Genomic DNA, 27304 nt, shown 5'->3' with positions numbered 1-27304 from the left:
AATAAGTACTTTCAATCAAAGAATAAAAGTGTTCAAATGCAAAAAAATATTTGAGACCCAATTTTTTTTTTCTCTCTTTGATTGCAAAGTTTTTTTTGTATTATTGAATTCATCTTTTTTGTATTCAGGCAATGTTATGTCTAGTACATTTGTGTCTTAATAATTCATTCAAAAAAAAAAAATATTTCAATCAAAGAAAAAAAATTCAATCAAAATCAATATTTTCAATCAAAATTCAATTCAAGTTCAAATGCAATTATTTGGGTCTCAAATATTTTTTTTTCATATTTGAACACTTTTGTCTTTAATTGAAAATATTTATTTTTGATTGAAGTAAACCTTTTTTATTATTATTTAAAAGGTTTTTTTGATTGAAAATCCACCTCAATAGAAAAGTGGCCAAAGAAATGTAAGGCCACAAATTGGATAAAAGTGTCAAAAAGAACTCGCAAAAATAGACAAAAAATAGGAAAACATTTTTTATATCTATTGTCAAAAGGTAGCTAAAATCGGACAAAGGAAGTTGCAAAACGGCCAAATGAAATAGAGGGTTTTCACCGACGTCACGTTCTGGGCAGTGACCCGGATCCACGGCCATATTGACGGCACTTGGAGGTAAACACTGCGATGGATAAATGTCCGAAACCACAGAAAAGCTCCTGTTATGGATGCAAAGGCACACAGGGAAGGACTTGGAAAAGTTAGGGTTTATTGGTGGTGCAGATCTATACGAGTTGGTTCCCTCGTCTTGGATCAATGACGACCCGGAAAGTGTTCCGTCTATTGCTGATCCTGATATGGTCAACTACCTGGTTTTAACCCTAACACAATCTGGGTCATCCTTTGATAAAGGTCAGACCTTTTACCTGGAATACAATGAGAAATACAGCACATTTTAGCTCTACATTTTAACTGTGTTGCTACTGTAGCAGGCTATTAAATGTGATTATATTAAATAATAATGCCACATGCATTAGCTTGATATGAATTATATTATTATAATCACACTACAGAATTAGTTAAGAGCTGCTGCTATCAACAATTCACTTACCTGACAAGAAATGGGCCGAACAAATTTGGATGTTGTCCAGATTTCTGCCTCGTAGATCCTGGTTTAACTTCGCTAACCACATGCGCCTCCGTTCCTCTGATAACTTATGACATTGTTCTCTCTGATTTGTTATAACTTTTGGCAGTCTGTAAAACTCTAAATGTTTTTACGGTCTGACTGATTGGTACAGCCAAGAACACGGCAATAATTCACCGTTTCCTTTTGTTCGACGTTCGGGATCTGCTTTGTTTACCTGCTGTACCTCCAAAATGGCGACTTCCGGTTTGATGATGCACTATGAAAACCCTCTATTGGCAAAAGGTAGGTAAAATCGGAAAAGGGGGAAAAAATGGATAAAGGAAGTTGCAAAATGGCCAAAGGAAATATGTAAAAAGGGGTGAAAAAGTTCCCCCTTTTAAGATTTTCTGGGGGAAATAATAATTAAAATTAAGACATAAAGAGCCACATGTTGAGTATCACTGACTTAAAGGTTCACCCCTGGTTGTATCTCTGTGGGTGAGGGGATCTTTGCATCGTAAATGTCTTTACTCTGCTGCTGTGTGCATAGAGGCAACCTGTGGTGAAACTTTGAAGGAACTCGTGCTGCTCGGTGCATTTGGGGACACGAGGCACCCAATGAGCGCGCGCCGGCTCTGACGTTGCAACCGGCGGCCACGCCCCCAGCATGGATACACCGAGCTGCCGCACACACACACGCATCAGTGCTGACTGGAGTGTGCGGGCGCGCGTGTGTGTGTGTGTGTAGCCGCGATGGGAGTCACCGCCACCAACTTTATACACTTCCTGTTACCTGCGTCTTTGCAGTAAAACACGTTCCTCCACCGGCTGCTGCTGCTGCTTTGGATGATGTTGGTGATACTGGTGACATCATAAAGTCAGTTCTCTAATGAGAACTACCCTCCGCACCACACAAAGAGGACCACGGAACAAGTAGCTACTTTTGATTTGTTTTTTACATCATTTTATTCTCGTGCCTGGATGTCAGTGAGAAGCAGGGGGGGCTGTTTCAAAGACAGAATGGACCACTTTGCTGCAGAGTGCCTTGTTTCCATGTCCAGCCGTGCAGTTGTCCACGCTCCCAGAGGGAATAGAGAGATGAAACCAGAAAACCCGTCCAGCCCCAGGACCGGGGATGAGATCAAGGAGCCCCTGGTTAGAGAGAACTCCTCTCTGTTTGTGGTGGCCCGGATCCTGGCGGATTTCAACCAGCAGACCCCCAACGGGGGGGCCGAGCAGGCAAAAATAAAGGATGAGGACATGGATGATGGAAACTCTGCCACACCTACTGCCATCAACGATCCTTCGCTCAAACAAAGAGGAAAAAGATCGAGAGGTCGGACTGAGCTGGAGTCACCCCAGAAAAAGCACAAATGCCACTATTCAGGTTGTGAAAAAGTTTATGGCAAATCGTCCCACCTCAAAGCCCACCTAAGGACGCACACAGGTCAGTTCCACTGGGTGCGTGATGTGTGTTGTGTTTGGTTTCCACATGAATGAAGCATACAGTGTATTTTATGTTATATATGTTCAGATGCTTCTAGAGCCAAACAAACCTTCAGATCCACCTTAAGTTTTTTTTTTTTTTGTAATGCGCAACGTGGATGGTCCAGACTAGAAGTTTCTGTAAAGTTGTTTAAATCGTTTTTTTTTTTTTTTTTTTTTTTTTGCGTGTGAGGGGAGTAAAAAAAAGAAAAGAAAAAACAGTGCCACTCCCACTCAAGAAGTCCAAAAGCTTTGTCACTGCCCCCCCCCCCCCCCCCCCCCCCCCCCACCACCCGACAAACCCACGCACATAAAAACACATCTAGCGCTTAAAAACACTTGTCTGACTTTATAAATAGTCCACAGTAGCAGCATCACACAAAAATAAATAATACATCATAATGATCATATAATAAGGAGGTATAGTGTAGACAGGAAATAATGCATTGATGAGTGCAGACATGCTGAAAGTTGGGTGAGAATGATGAGAGATCAGCAGTGACCTTCCTGAAGGTTCCATTACCTCCATGTTTGCACTTTGCATTCCGCAGGATGGGATAAAGAAGAGAGGAGGGAGAGAAAGAAAGAAAGATGTAGATCTAGTCAAATTGGGGGGTTGATCGGGGCTGTGCAGTGAGTCTCCTGTCTGCCCAAAGCCCTTTGTTGTGATGTGCCACACCCCCACACAGACAGACTGCCAGCTGATCTGGCCAGCAACAGACTCAGCTAGTGGAGCCTCGACTCACACACACTCATCATCCTGCTGCAGGAACACAACCTCCATCACACAAACAATCTCTCTGTCCTTTAAAGGGAAAATATATTTGTATTATTTCCCCTTTTGTGTGGAACAAATGCATTCCCAAGTGTAAAATTGTCCCTGTCAGAATGCATATCCAAGCATGACCCACACGTGTCATAATCCCCTTTGTTAAAAAGTCCCACTCCTTTAATTAAAAGGTAGTTTGTGCAGGTCATGTGCGGTACTTCCCTGTCTGTCTGCATGTCTGTTGTCTGGCTTTGTGTCTGCTCAATTACATCACTGGCTTTGTCTTTTTGTATAGCAAAAACCACAATTAATTGTGAATCAGATCTTGCCATTAGACTTTAAGGCGCCACATACTTGTCATATATGATTGTTGTTTTGTTTTGTTGGAATGGGAATTGATGTTTTAGAGCAACGTGCATCAATCAGCTGCAGCAAACTGTGAGTGATGTGATAGGAATGCAGCAGTTGTTAAAAAGAACAATGATTTGAAAGATGTGGGGAAATACGTAGGTCTGCAGCAGTATTTAGAAAATAACTTCTTTCTTGTAATATTCTGTTCTGTACTCTCAGCTACATGTGTAGCTTCCTGTGCAGCTTTTATTGCTCACTCTTAGCCCTGCCCTTGTCTCTGTGTCCATTAAAGCCCTTCCTTATGCCGCCTTTTCAGTTTGGTTATGCTCCCTCGTCTGGCTCCATCTATTGGTTCGTGTCCCATAAATGTGGATAACGATGACTCCTTTAGTGAATTTGATTGGATGTGCTCAAAATGTGGGTCATCTAAGTTCATCCAGCTGCCCCAGTCAACCTTGCAGTTCTTTCAGAAAGCCAGACCATGGCAGTGTGCTTCCATACAGCCCTTACTAGCAGAGACTAGAGAGCATGGATCCAGCACGGTTAAAGTGTGCTGTCTAGTAGTGGAGAGGAACACGGCTTTAGGACCTCAAACAAAGAGCCAGGGACAAGATGTCCTTACTTGACTCGTGAAAGCAGCGTCATCATTCAAGCTTTTTCTTTTTTTCAATACTTGTGTCTGATTTACCCATTGTGTGAGCGGAAGATGTTTTATTAATGGAACAGCAGATAATAACCTTTAAATGATAACAGTGCTTTATTAAATACATTTAATTTTGAATGATTATCATGTAGTTATAGATTTCACATGTACACATTTTGAGCTGATTTAGAAAAGTCAGTTCATCAATTGTGATTTTGTCATTTGCATTAATAACAGTAGAAAAACCTGTCCCTTAGGATAAATTCTATAGGTTCCCAAACTGAGGTACGTGTACCCCTAGGGGTACTTGAACAGCTCTCAGGAGGTACCCAGAAACATTTGTCAGTTTATTTTTACCACTATAGTTTTTTTTTTTTTACATGCACACATACTTCCTCATCCTCATCCGTCAATAATAATTTGTGGTACAATTATTTAAGATACACCAAAAGATGAAGTTCAAATTATAAAACCAGCAAAACATCAGAAATAAATGAATAAAAAGGCCTAAATTATTGTTGGACAAGACACAGCAAAGAGTTTAGATGAGCCTGTAGACACAAATAAATGTGTAACATGAGCTAAGGTGTACTTGTGATGAGAAATAAAGACTAAGGGGTACATGGGGCAATAAAGTTTGGGGAAATACTGTTCTAGACATTTTTAACAGTTTCACCCATTATACTCTATTAAGTGTGATGGTTTGAATTTGCTGCAGTTTGTGGGTCTAAATTATAATAGTGCTCTATTAATTACATTTTATGTACATCATGTAGGTAGACTTCACATGTACAAAAATTGAGCTGATGTAGAAAAGTCAGTTATCAATTGTGAATTTGATTTTGTCATTTGCATTAACAGTAGTACAGAAACCTGTCCCATTAGGACAGTGGTTCTCAAACTGTTTTGGCTCGATTACTCCCTTTGTCCAGCTACATTTTGCTCAGAATAATGTGGAAAAAACTACTATAGAGCATAATGATGGAATAAAATAGTCTTAACACATTTTAAATAATCTAATTATGTACAGTAAATATGTGGAATGAAATAGTATTTAGTACCTCCTAAATAGGATTATTCCTACAGTTTTTATCATTTACTGTTCGTTTCTGTTCATGTTCCCATCAAGATCATTTCCATTATCATGATAATGATTATAATTCTTAACTAAAAATAAACAGCATAAAACCCCATATTTGTAATGCTTTTATTTGATAATTTTTCACTTATTCTCTCAAGTACCCCCAGTAGTGCCATCGTGTACCCCTAGGGGTACACGTACCCCCAATTGAGAAACACTGCCTTAGGATACCTGGTTTAGGTTTTTTTATTCTTGACATTTTTAACAGACACACTGAATTTAAATCACCCATTATACTCCATTCAGTGTGATGGTTTGAATTTGCTGCAGTTTGGGGGTCTAAGGTTACCAGACAGCTTTTGTCTGATCTGTTGTGGGAGGTGGGGGCTTTTTCTGGTGCCAATATGCTTCAGAAGAAGCAGTCATGTAACCCAGATGCACACACACACACACACACACACATATATAGGTGCTTTTAAATAGAGCACTTGGCAGACGTTTGGAAACCGCAGCACAAGGTTTTGAAGTTTTATTTGTGGGAAATTTTTGATTTTTGGGGGGCGTTTCTTTTCCATTTTCAACGAGAGCCACTGTTTAGGAGGCGTCTCACGGTCATGGAGTTCATGGTGTCCTGAACCCTCATCACTCTACTTTATTATGTCATGTAGGCGGTAAGGAGCACCCCCCCCCCCCACACCCCTCAGGGTTGGGTCTCACAAAAGCCTGTCTTGACATAGTGAGAGCTCTATTGGAGAACCTTTGGAATCACAGAGAGGAACCGGGTCAATATTCCTCCTGAAAGACAAAAAACTCTAACGACATATTTTACAGTTGGGTTGACGTTTTGTTTGAAGCTCTTTTGTGTTGTGCTGGGGTTCCTCTAATACTATGAGATGGTTGTAAAGCCTTTTACTGTCTAACCTTAAAAAATAAGTGGCACCACCTGGCAGCACTATCCCACTACCATGGAAGAACCATTTATCCATGCATACCTAGGGCTGGGCGATATGGACCAAAACTCATATCTCAATATTTTTTCTCAAAATGGTGATATACGATGTAAATCTCGATGTTTTCAACTCAAAGTCTGACCAGAAAGACAATTCTGGGTTAAATAAATGTACTGATGCAAAATGCCACACGGGCACATTTATTAACAAACCGCTGCACAATATGTTACTTTTTGCTTTTTCGCCTATAAAGGACAGCACGTGTGAGTGAGTTCTGTAATGTGGCTTGTTTAGGGGAAGGTCTGTGTTAGAACGCACTCAGAAATCCATTCAACTGTACTTTTCATGCTTTTATGAGAAGTAATGAAAGCAGTGAAACAAATATTTTAATACAAAATAAGCCATGAAGTAAAAATATGTCGCCTAAATAGAAAACTCAATATATCTTGAATCTCGATACAGCGTCCAGGCCTATACATACCATCTATTTTCAGTCCAATAACTGTAGTTAATGGCACTTTTAAAAAGTGAAATTACCCAAAATTCCACATGGGAAAATCCGCAGCAGTCGTCCCTGGATAAATACATTGCATCCCTGCCAGTGGTTTTTATATTTGGCTGCACTTCTACACAGAGTGCACTGTGTTCCTGTGTGGCTGGTGGCAATGATGAGGTAGCAGGGTGGAGATGGGGTTTTCCTGCTTTCAGTTAAGCCCATTCTTGGCTCAGTAATGGGTACAAACTCTTTTTAGGAAGAAAGAGTCAATGTGTCAAGCAGCCACACAGCAGGTTTTCTAGCAACGTGTTCAGGCAAGCTTGACTGGAATTACAAACTTTAAAGTGTTATGTTAACATGCAAATCATCCAACATGTTGCTTGAAACTGAAACAAGGAGATAATTTTTGAACACATAAATAAGAAAAGAAAAATAAGGTCACTAAATTTATACAGTACATGAAACCAGGGTTGGGGTCAATTATAATTTCATAATTTATATTAAATTAGAATTATAGTGTAGCTATAATTGTTATTTATAAAAATCTGTTGCTGTTGTAATCATAATTAAATTGTAATTGAGTTTAGATAATTTACTTTGTAATTGCCATGAAAATTCTATAAAAACTGTCAATTATAATTTCATGCAAAACTGGGGAACCATGTTACAGTCCTATGTACAGTTCTACACAATTATTAAAATATGTTTCATATCAAGCTTTCCCACATTTTACCATTTTAAAAAAATTTAGAAATTGAGGGCTATACTGACACAAAAAAGGCTCAGACGCCCACACCCAAATTATTTAAACTTATATTTTCATTGATTAGGAAGCCTTAGATGATATATATTTGTTTTAGTGTATTTTACAGCCGATTTAGGCCAAGTTATTAATAGAGATGCTAACACAAGAGGAAGGTTGACTTTCATTAGGTTATTTATTTCAAGTTCATTGGAAATGACTTACTGAGGATATGAAAATAATTGTAATTAAATTGTAATTGGAAAAAATGCTGGTAACTATAATCATAATTGAATTCTAATTGAACATGGGTAATTGAAAATATAATTGTAACTGGAAAATGTAATTCACTCCAACCCTGCATGAAAGCATTTTTATCGATATATACCTTTTTCAATATTAGTTTTGTGCTAAATGACTTTTAGCGCCAAGTTCTAACTGGACATAAAATTAAAGACAACTTGCTTGATTTAGCGTGTGTTTCATGTGACATGCATCACACCGTCATCGACTTGTCCAGGTCATTCAAATCTAAAACATGTGGTTGAGATGTGAAATGTCTCAAATCAAATCCTATGACAAGTCTAGGTTACTGAAATTAGCACAACATGAAAGACTTTTAGCATCCGTAAACATATTTAATTTTGGTACAGATGCTCTTAAACATGTTCTGGAATACAAGAGAACAGCAACAATACTCAAATACTACAGAAGCCATTTTCCTCAGCATAATAATGACATGTTGAAACATGACGTTTCATTGTTTTTTCTCCTGTCGTCTTTAACATTTAGCACAGATTGTTGGAAGTGTTGGAATAAATAAACACATTTAAAATCGACAAAAGAATCACTAATGCTGGGTCTGTGAGGCTCTGCCACTCCCTCACTAAAGATTTAACACAGTTGATGACAAAATACTGATGGAATACGAACCACCAGGGTCAGAAAGCACTGAGCCTGAATAGAGGCAAACATTTGGTGATGAGAAGGCGAAATGGAGGTGTTCGATGCGGAGCCGCTTTTAATCTTAAGGCGTATCTTTTTCAGCTGCATCTTTATCTTCAGGTTTTTTCTGCTCTTTGATGTTCTTGGAAGCAGCACAAAGTGGTTTACAACAATTGGTCATAATTTTGCTTGGCTCCTGATCAAAACACAGAGGCAAATTCCAATTATTGTAATTGTCTGAATTCAACTTAGTCACCATCATTGCAAACAAACAAAAACAAGTTGTCAGATCTAGGCTTAAACAATCATTTACTGTGTTATTATAATTAAAGTATTATAAGAGTAGATCAGCTGGATCTACTTCATCTTAGGGAAACTGTTACACTGTTTCATTAACTCTGTGTACAAGTTAAAGTTACAGTAGATATGGGGCGCCGATTGTAAAGTTGTGCATGCTAAAATAAACAGCAACATTCTGAAACATTTAGCAACAAACAACCAGATTTACAACAATAATTGTAAAAATACAATGTCCATGGTAAATCTAAATATTAAATGTTAAATCTAAGTCTAAATGTTACATTTAAACATAAATGTCAAATCTGAACGTTAAATCTAAATCTAAATGTCAAGGTAAATGTTTAATCTAAATGTTAAATCTAATTGTTATATCTAAACAGTGAACTTGCATATTAGCTAAATATTTAGTTTCACTCGTGACATTTGGATTTAACATTGAAAATTTAAATTTAGATTTAATATTTAAACTGAGAGTAAACATTTAGATTTAACATTGACACAACAAGAAAAAAATTACACATTTCACAAATATTGCTGTAAATCTGGTCAAAAATTCACGTTTTAACGTGGTTTGTTGCTAAATGTTGCAAAAAGTTGCTGTTAATTTTAGCATGCGCAACTTTACAATCGACATTCCACAGTTGTAACATGTTCGCAAACTTTATTCTAAGATGTTTAGCCCGTATTACTTCTTATGAAGGAAATCATTATCAGTGTAGTGCGTGTTCAATGGAAACAAAGTATAGGTTAATTCTTCTTGATCCTCAGGATGTAAATAAAATCGAGCCAACATCTTGCCTTAATCCTCTGCTGCATTGCACTGTGGACGATATCGCCAAGGCATGTGCTGGTGCTGGTGCACATGCAGTCCATATGTTGTCCTACATATGCTCATGTAAATCTGATAGCGGAGTATTTCTTCACTAATGCTGGAGTATAAATCTGATTTAACTGTGATTACGCAGGCGAGCATGCACATAGCGGGCAGTTATGGTAGTGAAAGGCCTCTGTCTGTCAGTCAACGGCCCAGAGGGCTCATGTATTCTTTAGTTAGCTCTAGAGAAGCTTCATAAAAGCTGCCCTGTTCATTCCTCTACAACCCCTCTCACTCAGCTCAGCCTGCAAAGCCATATAGGTGCTGCTAAAGCATGTGTTGTGAGGCCAAGCCTAAGCCATGTCTTCTGGTGTGGTGTTGATTACCATTGGCAGTAATAGAGGACTCCAGACCTGTGGAACGCTGTGTTATTATAACCTTACCTGATCAAAAAAACAAACCTTCACCACATTTCTCACGTGAGAGGAGGGTCTGCTGCACAAAGACAGTGTATATGCTGAAGCAGTGTGGGGGGTGGGGTTAGATACAGGATATTCACTGTCAATGCCCTCCATTGATGTAGGTCATTTATTCAGCTGCATCTGCAGCTAATCTGATTAACGCTTTGAAGGGCTGTGACCTTAGAAGCAGAACCCATTCCTGTCAGGGTCCCAGGCTGTGTTCACTGTGCACTGTTTCACAAGGATTACCAGATGAATGGCTTGCATTTCTGTTGAGTGTTAGAGGGAGTGTTCTTGCTCTGCTGTGTTTTCTTATTATGGTATAGAAGGTGTGTCCTGCTTCTCTGCATCATAAATCAAACTGTGGTAGACCACAACACTCTTGGGTGTGGCCCTCCAAGGCACATTAGTAGTATATTCTGGGGTCTTTAGCGAGAAAAGGTCTAGCCATTTTCTATAAAGACGGATAAATATCTCTCTCCCACATGCTGTCAGAGAATTGGGCATTTCATAGGGTTATAGTTGGGACTAATCCCAACCTTTATCTCCATTTATCTCAGTGTGGTGAACCCTCTCTGGCTCTGGCAGGGTTGTGTCCTCTTGTGTGATGCTGGATAGAGATGTTAAACTGAAATACACATTAAATTAAGACTATGGATTGAATGAAATCCATGTACTCTTCATTCTTTGGTTATACTGTTTTAAAACCAAATCAAAATAACAAGTAAACGGTGTGGTTATTTTGTTTTACTGACTTAAAGCCAAAACAGAAATACACAAAAATAAAAAATGAAATCTTGTTCTGTTTGTGTGATATTTGGATATTGAAGGGAAACTAGAACAAGAGCTTCATGTTTTAAGCTCACCACACAGACGGGGGTGGACATTTACTCCTGGACAAAAAAGGAGAAAAGCATAAATAACAACAACAAAAAAAGATGTTACGAAAAGCACACAAGTTATGTGATTATAGGAACCAGAGGTGGTGTAATGAATCTACTGGTGCTCCGTGTTTCTTGTGATCAACTTCTGTGTTGATGGCTGCTGTTTGTGGCTAGCAGTATTAAAACATGCAAAAAAAAACCCCAATTTTTTTTACTGCCCTCAAAAAAGCTGTAATTGTTTTTGTAAAAGTGTCAAATTGTAGACGCTATAACATCAATTGTTCCTCACACCAACCTCACAGTCGATAATCAGTCACCTGTTTATTTGGATATTATTTGGACTGTAACACCATAAAACAAAACATAAACGTCAGCAACTTTTTATGCGCTAAAGCATCCACAGACTGCATGAAAACATGAGTAGGACCAGAAAACTGCTGAAATAAATTCTAAACAGTCCTATTGTGTGTGGAGACCTTGTCCAGGATTTGTGGAGAGAAACCAGGTGCGGCGGACTTCAGTTCTCGCTCTGATTTCCCTGTAAATATCCAAATACCTCACAAAGAGAAGAGGATTGGTTTTTAAGACAAAAAAAACACTGCTTGTCTGGTTTTTGATTTTTCTATATTTCTGTTTTGGTTTTAAGTCAGTAAAACAAAATAACCACACTGTTTTTTTGTTATTTTGATCTGGTTTTTAAACAGAATAACCAAAGAACGAATGGTACACGGACTGAATGAACAGTCATTGTACATGGACCCTTTAAAAACTACAGGGGACTACTTGACATCAGGGTTGGAAAACAAAGCAGAATGCTTGCAACAGATCAGGACTGCTGGTTATCCTAGCATGCACTCAAGGCCAAAGGAGAGTGTCCATTCGGACTAATTGAAACAAATGTGATGAGTTGGTCAACCTATCTCTGTCTTTCCCTTAAACAGTTAAGGAGATGAAGTAATGCGCTGTTAAGTGTGTTCAGGAATCAGATGGTGACACTCCACCCAGCTTCCTCTCTCTGCATACAGTCAATAGCCCTGTGCAGTGAGTTACGGTCAGTACGTACTGCTCATCGGATTGCATTAGAGTAGTGCTTCTCCGGCTGGGAGGGGGAATGCCGTTATCATTCACAGACTGACATCTGCAGTACAGGCCCATGAATGAAACCAGGCTATTCAACATGGAGAAGGTCCCTCTCAATAAGACAAAAGACAACAATACAAGAAAATCGTGAGAGTCATGTTACAAAACAGACCATTACAGAGCCCTTGCTCCAATCTCTAGCGGGGGGTTCTGCAAAATATAAGCAATATTTCTAAATGTCGGCAAAGAATAATTGCGTTTAGAACATGTTTCCATTGAAGGTTGTTTTGAAGCCTCGTAATTCCCGTGAAATCTCACCCCAGACTTCGCTGAAGAAAGATACACGCTCAGAACCTTCTTAAAAAACAGCACAAATAATAAGTATGATGATAAGAAATGCCTCGGTCTCCTCTCATGTCCACACGTACCGCGCAATGTTTTCTAGGAGAGAAGTGGTCATGTGACCAGGTATGTTATGTTTTGTGACGTGTATTAGCGGAAAAAGTGTTTCCAATATCGAAACGTCTGAAATTCCTCCTCATGAAAGCCTAAAAACATTTTAGCAATATTTCAGTGTTTTTTCAAAATTCAGGCATTTCCATTACTAGTTTTTATTGCGCTATTTAGATTTTGCGCATTTCCAAGGGTAATGGCAACGGAGCTAATAAGACAAAGCAATAATACAAGAAAACCGTGCAAGTCAAATTAAAAAACAGACAATTACAGAGTCATTGCTCCAATCTCTAGCTGGGTTTCCATTATAGATTTTAGCAAAATAAAAATTATATTTCTAAATGTCCACAAAGTATAATTGCGCTTTGATCGTGTTTCCATTGAAGGTTGTTTTGGAGCCTCGTGACTGAAATTCCTCCTCATGAAAACGTAAAAACTTTTTAGCGATATTTGAATGTTTTTTCAAAATTCAGGCGTTTACCAGCTTTTATTGCGCAATTTAGATTTTGCGTATTTCCAGGAGTAATGGAAACACAGTTACAAATAAACCAGTGTCGATCCACTTATTTTCTTTCCAATATATCCTGTGCACATTGTTTTATAAACTTTATAAACAGAGGTACATTTCTGTATTTTATCCTGGCATCATGATAATTGTAATTAAATAGTTTAGCATGTTTAGAGTAGCCTGGTCTTTTCAGCTGGATTTTAAATTGACAGTCATTTTAGTATTAACCCAAATCATTGTTGTAGCCAACGAAGCTGCTTCCTGGTTGGCTATAACTTATAGTCTACATCCAAATTATAGGTGCTCAGCTCTGCCACTGAAGCTATAGTCTCCCTCTCATTTCATGAAGCCAAACTGGCTGTGCAATTAAACCTGAAGTGAAATGAGGTAGCTCCACTGCTAACAAGAGGAGACATTAGGTTAGAATCAAGCTTTAGTTTCCCATATCAAGTTATTTGTGTCGTAAGTCTTGCCGTCACATATCTGATATTGATTACACACAAAGCTAAAACCGCACCTAGTAGTCCCAGGTCATCTTTCAATCACAAGCTATTTTAATCAGCTTATCTGTACAATATTCAGAAGTAGGGACGTAACGATTAATCGCATGACAGTTAAAAATCGATTCATAGGTATCACGGTTCATATCGATACTCTGAAAATTGAATCGCAGAGGGCGCTATATATTTATCCCTTCTCTTGTCCAGCAGTGTACCCGGCGGGCGGAATCTGCTACTACTTTCTTTCTGGTCGCCTTAAACAAATTCAAAAATGATTCCTTACCCCTTTAGCACCGAAAGAATATCTGTAATATTACGTGAATATCTGTAAAAGTCACATTTTTCTATTAGCTCTGTCTGCTAACGCATAGCATCTCTTCTTCGCTGCAAGAATATCTGCATGCCAACCGACCACTGGGTTACCAGCGCCCTCTGCTGGTCCAAACAAATATCTAACATAAATACAGTGCAGACTGTTTTTTTTTTTTTTTTTATAAAGTCCAATTGCTAAGGCACAAAAAACATTTTTAGTTGCACTTTGAAAAAGAAAAAGAACCTTTATGCAGTTTTGCATTGTTTACTATAGAACCAGAATTTAAATTAATAGGCTTCTTCATTTGTATTATTCCTTTATTTATTTCATTCAAGATTTATTTTTAGTTAAATTGCATTGTTTTGAATAGTTTATCAAGGGATTCTTTTGACAATGAAAAATAAAAGGAAAATAGTACAGTATTTTCTAGTTTTTTTCTAAAAAAAAAAAATAAAGGAATATTTTATATTATATCATCATTTGTCTGAAGTCCCATTTTGTAAAATAAATCGTGAGAGAATCGTATCGTGATCCCAGTATCGTGAATCAAATCGTATCGGGAGTTGAGTGAATCGTTACATCCCTATTCAGAAGCAAACTACACATCAGCCCCCAGGATTTCTCTGCATTAGTTTTTCACAGACGCAGCAATTGGCAAATAAACCTTTTGAAAAGTCATCTTTAAACCTCACACAGGACGACTTAGTCACTTTTCATTATACTATTATATCTTCTTCAAGTATATCATTTTGTAATCATGGTGTTATTGTTAAAGCTTTTCTTTTTAATCGGATAAAGAACTGGTGTAGGCCTCAAACTCAAAGGTCTTTAAATTAAAAACCATTTGCTGGAAAAAAGATGGAAAAAGTGAAAATTGCTGTTCGAAAGTTTGTATTCATATCCACCTTTTTTTGGACATTGTATTGTGAGATGTGAAGTCCTGTAAATGGGTGCATAGAAGTGTTTATACTTAATTATTTCTGTGAATTCTTGTTTTCACCTCAGAAACTTGCCAAAGTGACTTCTCAACACATTTTTTATGTTTTCACAGACGGAATGATGTGTCAAAACGACGGCGGATGTTTATTTTCGATGTTTACACAGAAAGATCTGAATTCTCGCTGAGTGAGGAGATATCACTGGGAATACTGGGAACAAATTAGAACAAAAATGGTGTTAAGCGTATCCTCAGGTGGGGATGAAAACAGCTAAAAAAAAAACCTCTCCAGCAGTTTGAATTACCCACGAGCTAACTGCTAAATCTGCTGTCATACTAGCATGTGTTTTTAATTTTTGTAGCGTTAAACTTGATTTTCTAAGATAATAGGATCTTTAGGTGCATAAAACCCATGTTGTATTAATCTGGCTAATTGTGAAAAAGGCAAATGCTATATATTTCAGAGGAGATGCATTGCATTATAGTAGATTGGAAAGGTATTAAAGAAGACGTGGTTCCTTCTAATATTTAGTGAGGTTAGTTCTGTGAATTGCCTAAAACAGAAGTAGTCGGGTTTCTTCTGTTTAGCCACTGTACGTCGTAACTGCACATGTATTTGTAAAATTAGTAAATTTCATGTGATTATTGTTGGTGTCTTGTCTTTTTTTTGTGACACAGACACATACTTCGATCATAACAGACAGAAGAATCCTGTTTTACTGTTACAGTGACATAGCCTTTGATGGTTCCTTTGAAGTTTCACTTGACTTCCATGTAATCGTTTTAGCAAGATTAATTTTGTTTTCTTTTTCGATTACATGTTAAGTTGAGGTTTTGTTTATTCAGACAAACGTTTTTCAGGAAATTTTTTTATCTCCTGACATGTTTCACATTTTTCGACTGTTAACTGCCAGTCTTCGTCAGAGGAGTTCTGCTTATCGCCTTCGATGGTTCCTTTGAAGTGTCACTTGACTTCCATGTAATAGTTCCAGCGAGATTAATTTTGTTACTTCTTTTTAAATAGTATGTTAATTTAATGTTTTTTTTTTTACTCAGACGTAGTTTTTCAGGAAGTTTAGTCAACTGCCAGTCTTCATCAAAGGAGTTCTGCTGATGGCCTTTGATGCTTCCTTTGAGTTCCTGAACATTTTATGAAAAACCTTGTCTGAATAAACAAAACCTCAACTTAACATACTATTAAAAAATAATACAAAATGAATGAATGAAAACTGGCAGTTGACAGTCGAAACATGTCGGGAGATAAAAAATTTCCTGGAAAACCTTGTCTGAATAAACAAAACCCCAACTTAACATAGAATCCTGTTTTTCTTCTCTTTCAATCCCCATTTTTCAGTGTCCTCAATGTTTTCTTGTTTCTTGGCCAAACTTCATGAAACATTATCAGGTTTTTAGAATACATGGTGTATCCCATAGGAGCTGTGTGTTTTTGTTTTTAGCTCTGTGAAACCGATAGGTCCTGCTCTAGTTCTCACAGTGCGCTCCGACTACAGCTAAACATAAAGATGATCTGTGATATATCCACAGGTGGTGTGTGTTTCCTTGCGTGCCTGCCAGAACTATTTATTCTCCTACAGTGTGCTCAAGTGGAGGTTTCAGGTTTACACTGTGGGGCTTTTTTGTCGTGCTTGAGGACACACCAGTAATGTTATCTAGTTTTGGTTGAATTGCTTGAACCTCTTGTTGAATGTGCCGATTGAGTTAAGTTACTTCAATGCCAATCACTCCAGAAAGTATGGCTGGGCGATATATCAAGATTCAAGATATATCGAGTTTTCTATTTTGGCGATATAGAAAATTACAACATCGCTTATATCCATGTATTAATTTCTCATTGCTAATTTCTATTAAAATACTCATTTTAGGAGTTGATGCTTTCTCTACTTCTCACAATGCATGAAAAAAACAGTTAGATGATCACTGAGTCTAAACAAGCCACATTAAACAACTCACTCACACTTGCTGTCCCTTAGAGGAGAAAAAGACTATATTGTGCAGCTATATTTTTGTTGTTCTTTTGTGTATTTTTTCTCCTTTTTATTTAAGTTTTTTTTATGTATTTCTGCTGTCCCATTGTGCATTTTTTCTCTTCTTGTGTCCTTTTGTGTATTTTGTTCTTTTGCGCATTTCTCCATTTTTTTGTAGGTTTTCTTTGTGTTTTTTCTGTCGTTGTTTTACGTATTTTTGTTGTCCCATTGTGCGTTTGTTTCTCCTTGTCTGTATTTTGTTGTCCTGTTAAGTATTTGTGTTGTTCTTTTGTGTTTTCTCAGTTAATTTGCAGTTTTGTTTTAGTTTTGTGTATTTTTTGCTGTCATTTTGTGCATTTACTTTTGGCGGTCACTCGGTGCCCACTTTTGTGATGCACGCACAAGTTTTTTTTTTTTTTTTTACCATTCTTAAAGCACTGTGATGTTATTTTAGCCATGTGTGGCATTTTGCATCTGCAAATTTAACCCAGAATTTTCTTTCTGGTAAGACTTTATTTGATAAAATTATCGAAATTTACATCGTATGCTGTCATTTTGAGAAAAAAAATATCGAGATATGAATTTTAGTCCATATCGCCAAGCACTACCAGAAAGTGATTTGATCTTGGCTGGTTAAGTAGCTGCAGAGCACTGAATCCTATTTCTGCACAAACTCAAGTGGAGAGTGTCAGATATGAATGAGTGCTTGGTGGAGGGTGGGGAGTTAAGATCATGATGAGCTGTTTATTTACTAGCCCAGTAGTCATTGAGAACAGTTATATAACAAGAACACCTGTGACATAATCACATTGCTTTGGAGGAGGAGGAGGGGGGCACTTGTACTCAGTAGGTAGTTTGCACACGTGATGTGCTTACTTTATGGGTAACTGGGTCACTGTGTTCCCCTCCTCGCCCTCTTCAACCGACACGTTCTCAAACGCAAACCCACCCTGGAACTGGCGCGCTGCCTGTTTTAGGGGGATAGCCAATTGGAGGCCTCGGCCGTCAGCATGATGACAATGCTGAAACTAGTTGGTAAGAAAAGCCATGGGGGAGGAACAGCTCTGTTGGTTTGTTCTTTCACTGGAGTTGCTGAGTAATAGCATTCTATTCAAATGTTGCACAGTGAGACCCTCCTACCCCATTGGTTGGATAATAGCTGCTCAGGGTTGGGGTCATTTACATTTTTCAGTTACAATTACGTTTTCAACTATCCATGTTTGATTACAATTCAATTATGATTACAGTTACCAGGATTTTTTCCAATTACAATTAAATACAATATTTTTCTATCCTCAGAAAATCAATTACAATTGTGTTCTCAATTACTAAAGTTCAATTACAATTCATCACAATATAACCTAATAAAAGAACCTTCCTCTTGGAATAGCATTCTGTTAGCATCTCTTATGCTAACGGGTCCTAAATCAGCTGTAAAATACACTAAAAACAAACATCACCTAAATTCTTTGATTACCTTGTTAAGCTTCCTAATTCTGAAAATATAGATTTTAATATTTTTGGTGTGGGCGTCTGAGTCTTTTTTGCGTCTGTATACGCCTAGATTTATGTTTTTAAAATGGTAAAATGTGGGAAAGCTTGATATGAAACATATTTTAACAATTATTAACTGCATATGTGTAAAACTGTACATAGAACTGTAACATGGTTCCCCTGTTTAGTGTTAAATTATAATTGACATTTTTTATAGAATTTTCATGGCAATTAAAAAGTCTTAAAAATGAGCTGAACTCAATTACAATTTCATTACAATTACGACAGCAACAGATTTTTAAAATTACAATTGTAATTACGCCATGATACCCCGGCCCTGGCTGCAATCATCATCTCCTCCATTGTGGTCAGGAAACATTAGAGAGAGATCTAACAAAAATATTGGTGTTATGAAACACACACAGTGATGAAATTGGACCTCACATGCTTTTTTCTTTATTCAAGTGAATGTTTGAAAGACTCACACGAACCCGTAATCATGGAAATAACTGTCATTGGTGACTTAAGTAGATGTGGGATGGAGTTACCGTAATGTTAAAGAACCTTTGGATTTGTCTAATCTTTTTTAAAGCTCCTGTATTACCGCTAAACACAAAAGAAATGTGTGTGTGTATTTATTTATTTATGCCTGAACACCCTCCATTATTTATTTATTTAAAGAGTAACCTAACCCTGAGGTTTGGGCTGACGTGCGTCTAGACTGGAAACAAATTTTAAAAAATGCTTTGATTATGGGCGGGGCTCCTGGAGCAGTTAAGACACACCCAGTATATACTATAAAATATTCAAAGAACAATCTATATCAGTGGTTGTCAATTTTTTTTTTTTTTGGCTCAAGTCCCCCATTTCTCTTACTTTTGAATCAACTTTTCATAGGCTAAAACTCCAGAAAACAGGTGAGTTTGGGAAAATAAACCTCAAATACTATGTTGTTGGGGTTCTTAGAACAAATGGAAATGAATGAAAAATAGCATGAAACTGGACCATTAATCTGTTTTGTTCAGTGGGAACTTCAAATGTGTGCCGTGCCTCAAACCAGGGCTCTTACACATGCAGTTAGTAACATAGACTATATATAAACGAGATTAGTAATCTATGAATGGATAAGGCGAAGGCTTGAATCAGCACCTTATCAGCCAATCAGATGGAAGGCAGTGGGCATCATAGAGCTCAACAAGAGCTTGGCATGGCCCAGTCAATAAGACCCCCCCCTCCCCCCCCAAGCATACATCCCACTTTGACCTGACATCAAAACTGCACTAAGTTTGGTCTGGGTTGGTGAGTTTGTTGATAATGTATCACAGCACTTTGACAGGATATCTGAGCCTGGATCTCTTGTGTCAGGTTAAATATTGAAGTTGTTGGATATGTTTCTTGTGTCTCATGTGGCCAGCAGAGCTCGACCCAATGTCTTGGAAATTGTTAATTTCAAAGTTTACTTTAAATCAGGGGTCACCAACACGGTGCCCATGGGCACCAGGTAGCCCACATGGACCATGTGAGGGGCCCACTAGTCACCAGTGAGCTCCATCTAAAATCTGATTTACTTTCCAGGATTCAAACTCACAAAGACAAATACAGATGACAAACGTAGTTATTACTTAGTAGAGTTAAATACTGCTACATGTGATTACGTTTTAGTGTTAAATCAACCATCTTTGAATCTTTCTTTTCACTGAAACATTGTAACCAATGTTTTTAAGTGTTGCAGATTTGGTGTATGGGTTGTTATATATATATTTATACAGTGGGGAAAATAAGAATTTTATACACTGTTTTCCTACTTCTAAGTGTACCTACGATAAAAATTACAGACCTCTCCAGTTTTTGGAAGTGGGGAAACTTGCAAAATTGGCAGTATATCAAATACTTATTTTCCCCATTGTATATTTTTAAAACACAAGTTAGATTTTCATAAAATATGACATTATTATATTTTACAAATGTTACATGTAATACGATCAGTAAAATTGGAAGATGATACTTGTCTATGAAATGTAATGAAAATGAAACAATTGTTTCATGTGTGTGTTGCATGTTGAAACTTTACCATTTAGTATTTAAGAAGTGCTTTTTAAACTGGTTGCTCACAGTTTCAGAAAGGTTGGTGACCCTTGCTTTAAATGAATCAGGTGAGGACCAAAGTGTAACTCCTCTGTCTCTTTGTGGAGCTCAAAGCTGCTCATGTACTGTAAGTAACGTCAAACATGCCTGCTTCACAAAAACTGTGATTTAGAGCAAATGGATGCATTTCTTTATGGGCCGGCTTGACTTTAAACAAGAGGAAACACCCCAATAGTTTGTATAAGGGGAACCTGGTCTGTGTGAAACACATGTATGTGAATGTACACATCAGTCACTAAGAACAAGTAGGCCGCGTAGGCTCCTTCAGGACTGGTTGACTGAGCTCGGGTGGAGGCGTCAGAGGCAGGAACACCAACACCACTGTCTAGACTTGCTCCGTCTGTCTGCGTGCTGTATATTTGGGGTAGGAGGGACGGTGACTTGTAATGTTTTTGTTTTTGAGACCGACTGGCATCAAGTAACGCGAGTGTTTGGTGCTAAGCAGCTCTGTTTCCACTGTGGCCCCAGAGGTAAACCACTGATCACAGGAAACATTTGGCAGGCCTGTTCTCATTTGCCACCAATAAACAATCACTCATCACATCATTTCTTTGTAGTTAAATCTGTGATGTGGTGCACAATGATTCTGATTTACAGGAAACTATGAACATACGTGACCCCTCCCTTTGCTGGTTTTCTGTTGTACCTTGAGAGTGAATTTATATTTATGTATGACAAGATTGTTGGGCAGAAAGTACAGGAAATGGAAATAAATACCATAGAGCAGTGTTTCTCAAATGGGGGTACGCGATCGCAATACAGGGGATACTTACAAAACGACAACAAATTACTATGACTACAAAATACACAAAAATAACAGAGAAATGACAAACAATTAAACGACACCAAAAACACACACACAGAATAATTTGAATAATACCAACAAAACGCAAAAAAGACAACAAAACACACAAAATAAGATAAAAATATACTGAATAATTATAATACAAAGAGACAAACAACAAAACACAAAATGATGATAGAAATTATCTTGATGAGAACAATTTTTTTCACAGAATTCTGAGCAAAATGTTCTAGTCGGACTAAAGGGGGTACTTGCATTCAAAAGTTAGAGAAAGGGAACCACTGCCATAGAGCTTTACACATAGTATTAGATCCAGATTCCTACATAAGAATACAAGAAAACCATAGTGACATAGTGATATACTGTATGGTAACACCTGGCTTGGAGTAAATTGTGTTGAAGCCCACTTTTATTGCCTGATAAATAGGGTGTGGGTGTAATTGTGCATGTGTTGAGTCACAGATAGTTGCATGTTGGGAATTGGGGAGGGTAGCCATTGTAAGCATCTAGAGTTAAGATAATTACAGTGTGTCTGCTTCTCCACTTTAGAGGTGATTTAGCTTAAATCACACAGCTTTCCGTCTCAAATTTCTATATTTTAAGAAACTGCTCTGTTGGTTTGTAGTTTCCTTGCATTTATTATTTTTTCCCACAAATTGTTTTAATTTAATTGAGTGATCTTTGATCCTAGCTGAGTGATTTCTCTGATTATACACTGAGCAGCGACCATATCTACCTTTACAGTGCATACAGTGTCTTTAACTTTAGTGAGCTGGAATAGAGGTAATCAGAGAAGATTAAAGGATGGGCATTGTTATTTTGTTATGTATGCATGCTTTATTTACATACATGAGAATACTCTGCTGGAATTTGTGTTTTTGTTTAGTCTGCATTAGTCTGCAGACACTTTTCCACTCGCATTTCTGATTTGTATCTAAAATGTATCTCAGTGTTAGAATATTCTATGTGTTTTAATGTGAAATGTGTCCATTAGATCAGTGGTTCTCAAACTTTTTTGGCTCTTATACCCCCTCTCTCTTACTTTTAAATCCAAGAACCCCCCCCCTTTGTCCGACTACAACATTTTACTCAGAACTCTGTGTGAATGAATGAGTGATGACACACATTTTAAAGAATCTCATTTATTAAACAGTATTTAGTGCATCCTGAATAGATTTATTTCTATAGTTTTTCTCATTATCAGCAATAGTCAGTATTTTTCTCTTTTAGTGTGTGTGTTTTTGGTGTCATTTTGTTGTTGTTTGCCTGTTCGTTTGTGTTTTTGTTGTCGTTTTGTGAGTTGCTGGTATAAATATTTAGTATACTATAATTATAATTTTTTACTAAAAATAAACATTGTAAAACCATTGTAAAATGCTTTCATTTGTTAATTTTCCCCCTCTGTCTTTCTCAAGAACCCCCTGTAGTGCCATTGCGTACCCCTAGGGGTACACATACCCCCATTTGAGAAACACTGCATTAGAGCTCAGTATAGTCACTAATATTTTGTCCTGTTGGTGTTTTCCAGGAGAGCGACCCTTCCCCTGCACTTGGCCCGACTGCAGTAAGAAGTTTGCCCGCTCTGACGAGCTGGCGCGCCACTACCGAACCCACACGGGGGAGAAGAAGTTTGGCTGCCCGCTCTGCGACAAACGCTTCATGCGCAGCGACCACCTGATGAAGCACGCCCGTCGCCACTCGGATTTCCAGCCCAGCATGTTGAAAAGGCCCCACGGAGGCAGCACCACACGGCCAGGCTCGCTCAGTGACTACAGCCGCTCGGACGCGTCCAGCCCCACCCTGAGCCCCACCCTCAGCCCAGCCAACTCGCCTTAAACTGAAACCCAGTCACACCTTTTTTCTGCCTCCTAATCGCGAGGTTTCATTTGTAACCCTTGAGTTGCGCGTTCGTGGGCTAACCCTTCCCTTTGCTATTCCTGCGCTTGCTGTGGTGTACCATACTGTACATAACTGCTTATTGTAGTGCAATTACTGGTGTGATCCTAAAAAGAAGGTAATGCCTTACCCAGATGGCAATATCTATATAACGTACTACACACCTGTGGTTCTAGAACATCTGATCGTGACTAGTTGTTCGATGTTTGTTCACAGTTTTAGAAGAAAAGAAGAAAAAAAACAGACATCCAACATGACGAGTCCTATGGAAATGATTTTATTTAGATTGTGTTGTTTTTTCCTTGTTTTTTCAAACGGGTTAGGAAATGGGGGTACACACAAACACACACCTCAGGATTCAAGACAGTTGCTATTTCTATTGTACTTCAGTACTTGGTCACATTGACTGCACAATATACTCATCACTTTACTCTGAAATTCAACAGGGGTTGAATTTTACATCCTGCTCAGGGATGGCCTTGTTAGCTTGAAAGAATAAACACGGTGAAGAGAAACAAACAGTACATATAATGCAGCCTTACACGCCTCATAATTTGCACTCTTTGTTTTAGTTTGGTGGATTTAAGGAAACTCTCCCACATATGTTCATATGTCAAAGTGGAGTTTTAGTCTACCAAACAAAGTAGTCTACAACAAAACCCATCTCCTCTTTCACTGCATTGGTAATTGACTTCACACTGGGTTGAATACGCTCTGCAGTGAATGCCTGTGTGCAGTGTCAACTATAGAAGACCATTCTTTTGAGCGATTGATTGGACACCATTAAGTTTCAAAGCAGCTGTTGACGCTGAATGCTCTTGATATTGTAGTAACAAACTAAAAGAACTCAACAAGGTTAACTCTTCTCTCAAGCACATGAAACAGAACCAAAGACCAGAATGACTGAAAGCGTTCTCCTCAGTAGCACAGGTAGAGCTCACTTCCCTCCGCCCTCGTTTTCGTGGCTTCCCTGGAGGAAACAGCTGCACCCAAATGAACATATTCACAGCTTGTCAGAGGAGTGCAAACATGCCATTACTCCGGAAGTCTATTTTCATCTGACTCTACCTGTCTTGTAGCACCAAGTCAAACACAAATTCTAAAGGTTAACCTAGTCTGGGAGTTTGAGGTTAAATGTAGGCCAGTTCGCTGGGGCTGTGGAACACAATGTGGACTAAGCAGCTATCTGCTGTACATAGGCAACAGATGGCAGGTCCTGATAAAAGAAGAGAGCTTTATCACAAGCTGAACAGCAGAAAGGAGAAAACACCCTGTCGTGGGAGCCCCATTTCCTCCTTCCTCGCGCTGCAGAAACAGGTCGCGGGCTGTAAATAGTGAGTCCTCACTGATGCTAGCACAGGTAGAAAACCTGGAGAGTTTGATTTAATGATAAGAGCTCTCAAACAGCTGCTTTAAAACTGCTTCTTCTAAACTGGGTGGTTTCTCTGCCACATCCAAACATATCAGTAAAAACGTGGAGGTCACCAGCCTCACGTGGCGTGAGAAAGCTTACTTCTTGTGTTTTCTAAGCAGACGTGCCTCGATAAGGCACCGTAGACCCTCCATGGAAAACAAGCTCCACTATCTAAACTGCTGCAGCCCCTCCCGTCTGCCCTCACATCATGTTTTCTTTCAATTCCTTAAAGTTAAAAAGAATACTTTTCATTTAATTTCGCCTCATCCGACAGTTGTCAAACACTATAAATTGCATGTGTTCACCCAACGCTGCAAAACAACTGGCTTGATTCTGGTCAGTCTTCACTTTGACACCACATGCATGTTAACTTGCAGGTGTACATTTATGAATGGTGGACCTTGTCCCTGATTTTGTGCAGCAGCCATTTCTTTTTTTTTTCTTCTTTAAAGTGGTGATGAATCAGTTCTGTCAGAGAAACCATCCCTTATGTCGATCCAATGCAGTAGCTTCTTCAAAATAACAAAAAAAAAAAAAAAACAATCCCATGTGTTAAAAAAAAAAAGATACATCTGACACTCGGGATGCCACTCAAGAGAAAATATGGTTTTACATTTACATTTCTGTAAACAAAGAAGCAAAAAAATGTAAACTATTCATAAGCTAAATCTTCAAATTGCTGTTGAACAGCTTTTTCTATCCATGAATAATTTTTGTTCTTCACAGTTTAGACCTCAGTTTTATAGTGTAACGTTCACTTCTTAAAAAAAAACACACAAAAAAAAAACAATCTTAAGTCCTTCACCCTCAGGCAGATTTCATGAGTCGTTTCTTATTCCATAATCTGCACATTTTCCTCAGGGTCGATGTCTGCCAAGCAGATATGGGACAGTTTATGATTTTTGTTTTTGTCGTACTCATTGTTTGGTGTTTTCACTGCTGGTCGGTGTCCAAACACACTGGAAACACAGGAATGCGTCACAACAAGCCTGTCTTCATGACATCCTGCATCTCTGGTGCCGTTTCTCAGAGAAATGCCCCTTTAAACTCCTTTACAGGAACTACCTGTGTGACCATGACAACAGAAAACACGCCAGTCTGTCCAACCACCCATAGGCGTCCACGGGCAGCACATACAAAAGGTTTATTTCTCACTGTACCAAATATACTTGAATAGTTTTGAAAAAAAAGGCCATTGAACACAGTTTTGTAAGTGTCCAGATTTTTTGTACTTTGATTTGTGAAGTCATTGTAAATCCTCTGAGATAAAGGTTCATTTTCTGCTTTTTTGGGTCATTTCTTCTGATATTTTTGCATTGTTTCGGGTCATTTTCACAACTCATGGAATTCAGTCTTACCATAAAATGGACTTTTTTTGTAATTGCAGGACTTTTGTTGATGCCAGACTTTTTATGTATATTAATGAGGAACTATTAAGTCTCTGTTGATGTCAGTAGGCAGGTTTTTCAGTTGCCTGCAATCCAGTCCTCTGCACATGAAAGTAACGACTTAAGGCTGATGATTAGCGTGGGAGTATAAACGACACCTCCCCATCTTTATATGATCCTTTTTTTCATTACTTTGTAGAGTTTTTCCACAAAGACATCATCTTGTGTTATTTCTTTTGTTGTAATTTTGCATTTTTTCCCCCAAAAATCATACCTCTGAAATGATTCAATATTGTACCCTCATGTTTTCCAAACATCCATCATGTAGCTTACTTTGATGAGTAGCACAATTTTAATGCATTTATTTGTCCATACTTGAATGAATAAGTAAAGAAACAAATGTTTTTTTTTTTTTCAGTTAAAACACACAAAACACTGGGCTGAGTAAAAAAACTGTATTGTACGCTGATTTAATTATTTTAAATAGCAATTTAATTATCTTTGAAAAACAAATGCTACACGTGCATTACTAAACATTAGTGGAGGATTAAAAGGACATAAACAAAAAAAGAGGAAATAAAAGGTTTCTAATAACTGTTAATATTTTCTTCAAAATGATGAAAAGGAAAGGATCGCTGCCTCTTTTGTAAACAACTAACAGAGCTAAATATCACAGATTTTAGAGCGTTTGTTGTCATTACGTAGAAGCATGTGTGCCAAAAATGCAATACGCAAAATACAAACATGTATGGAGTTTTAAAAACGCACATTAAAAAAAAAAAAACTATACGATTTAATCAGCGCTTCTCAAACTGGCTGGTGTGGGTACAAGGTACAACAGCTGAGACCCCGCCCCCTTCTTTTTAAACCTCGCCTCCTGGGTCACTGTATGTTTTGGTCACTGAATTTTTCATCCAGAAAAGGACAGCAGGGAAAATATAGAGTTTATTCATATATTTTGGCGCCAGAAAAACAGCAGCGTCCACATATATGTGATCTTATTTTGAAAAGATCAACTTCCAATCTCACCATAATGGAAAACGAGCATTTTTTTTGTTTCTGTTCTGTTTTTGAGTTTTGGAGACAAATTCATCAATCAACCAATTTTTAAATGTTTGTTTATCCCTTCTTGACCCTGATGCCTTGAATTTCAATTTTAGTTTTTCAAATTGAAACCAAAAATCAAATAACCAATTTTTTTTGTTTCTCAATTGCCTTTTCTGAATGGAAAAGTTAAGTCCAAAACATACACTGACCCTCCTGCTACTTTAAATTAAGGGAGAGAAAGAGAACATATGTTTTTATAGAAGTACAGTTTTATAAACATTTGGAGAAAAAAAGATAAATTGTAAGAAGAATACCCATGTAGACAGGAAGTGTATACCCATGTAGACAG

The 27304-nt window shown here is 37.9% G+C and overlaps 1 protein-coding gene across 1 annotated transcript; it reads left to right on the top strand.

Moving 5' to 3' along the window:
* Nucleotides 1–1754: 1754 nt before the first annotated feature.
* klf13 (Kruppel like factor 13) lies at nt 1755–26116 on the top strand. Its single transcript, XM_028450096.1, has 2 exons — nt 1755–2516; nt 22739–26116. Exons 1-2 carry the CDS (start codon nt 2051–2053, stop codon nt 23044–23046), a joined length of 774 nt encoding a protein of 257 aa, XP_028305897.1. The 5' UTR covers nt 1755–2050; the 3' UTR covers nt 23047–26116.
* Nucleotides 26117–27304: the final 1188 nt, after the last annotated feature.

The sequence above is a fragment of the Gouania willdenowi genome, chromosome 6, assembly GCF_900634775.1.
Source record: "Gouania willdenowi chromosome 6, fGouWil2.1, whole genome shotgun sequence".
NCBI classification, from domain to species: domain Eukaryota; kingdom Metazoa; phylum Chordata; class Actinopteri; order Blenniiformes; family Gobiesocidae; genus Gouania; species Gouania willdenowi.
This window is presented reverse-complemented; position numbering and strand designations above follow the sequence as displayed.

Coding starts and splice junctions, on each gene's coding strand:
- klf13 (XM_028450096.1), top strand. CDS start 2,051: ATGTCAGTGAGAAGCAGGGGGGGCTGTTTCAAAGACAGAATGGACCAC. Junction 2,517..22,738: donor CCACCTAAGGACGCACACAG/GTCAGTTCCACT, acceptor GGTGTTTTCCAG/GAGAGCGACCCTTCCCCTGC.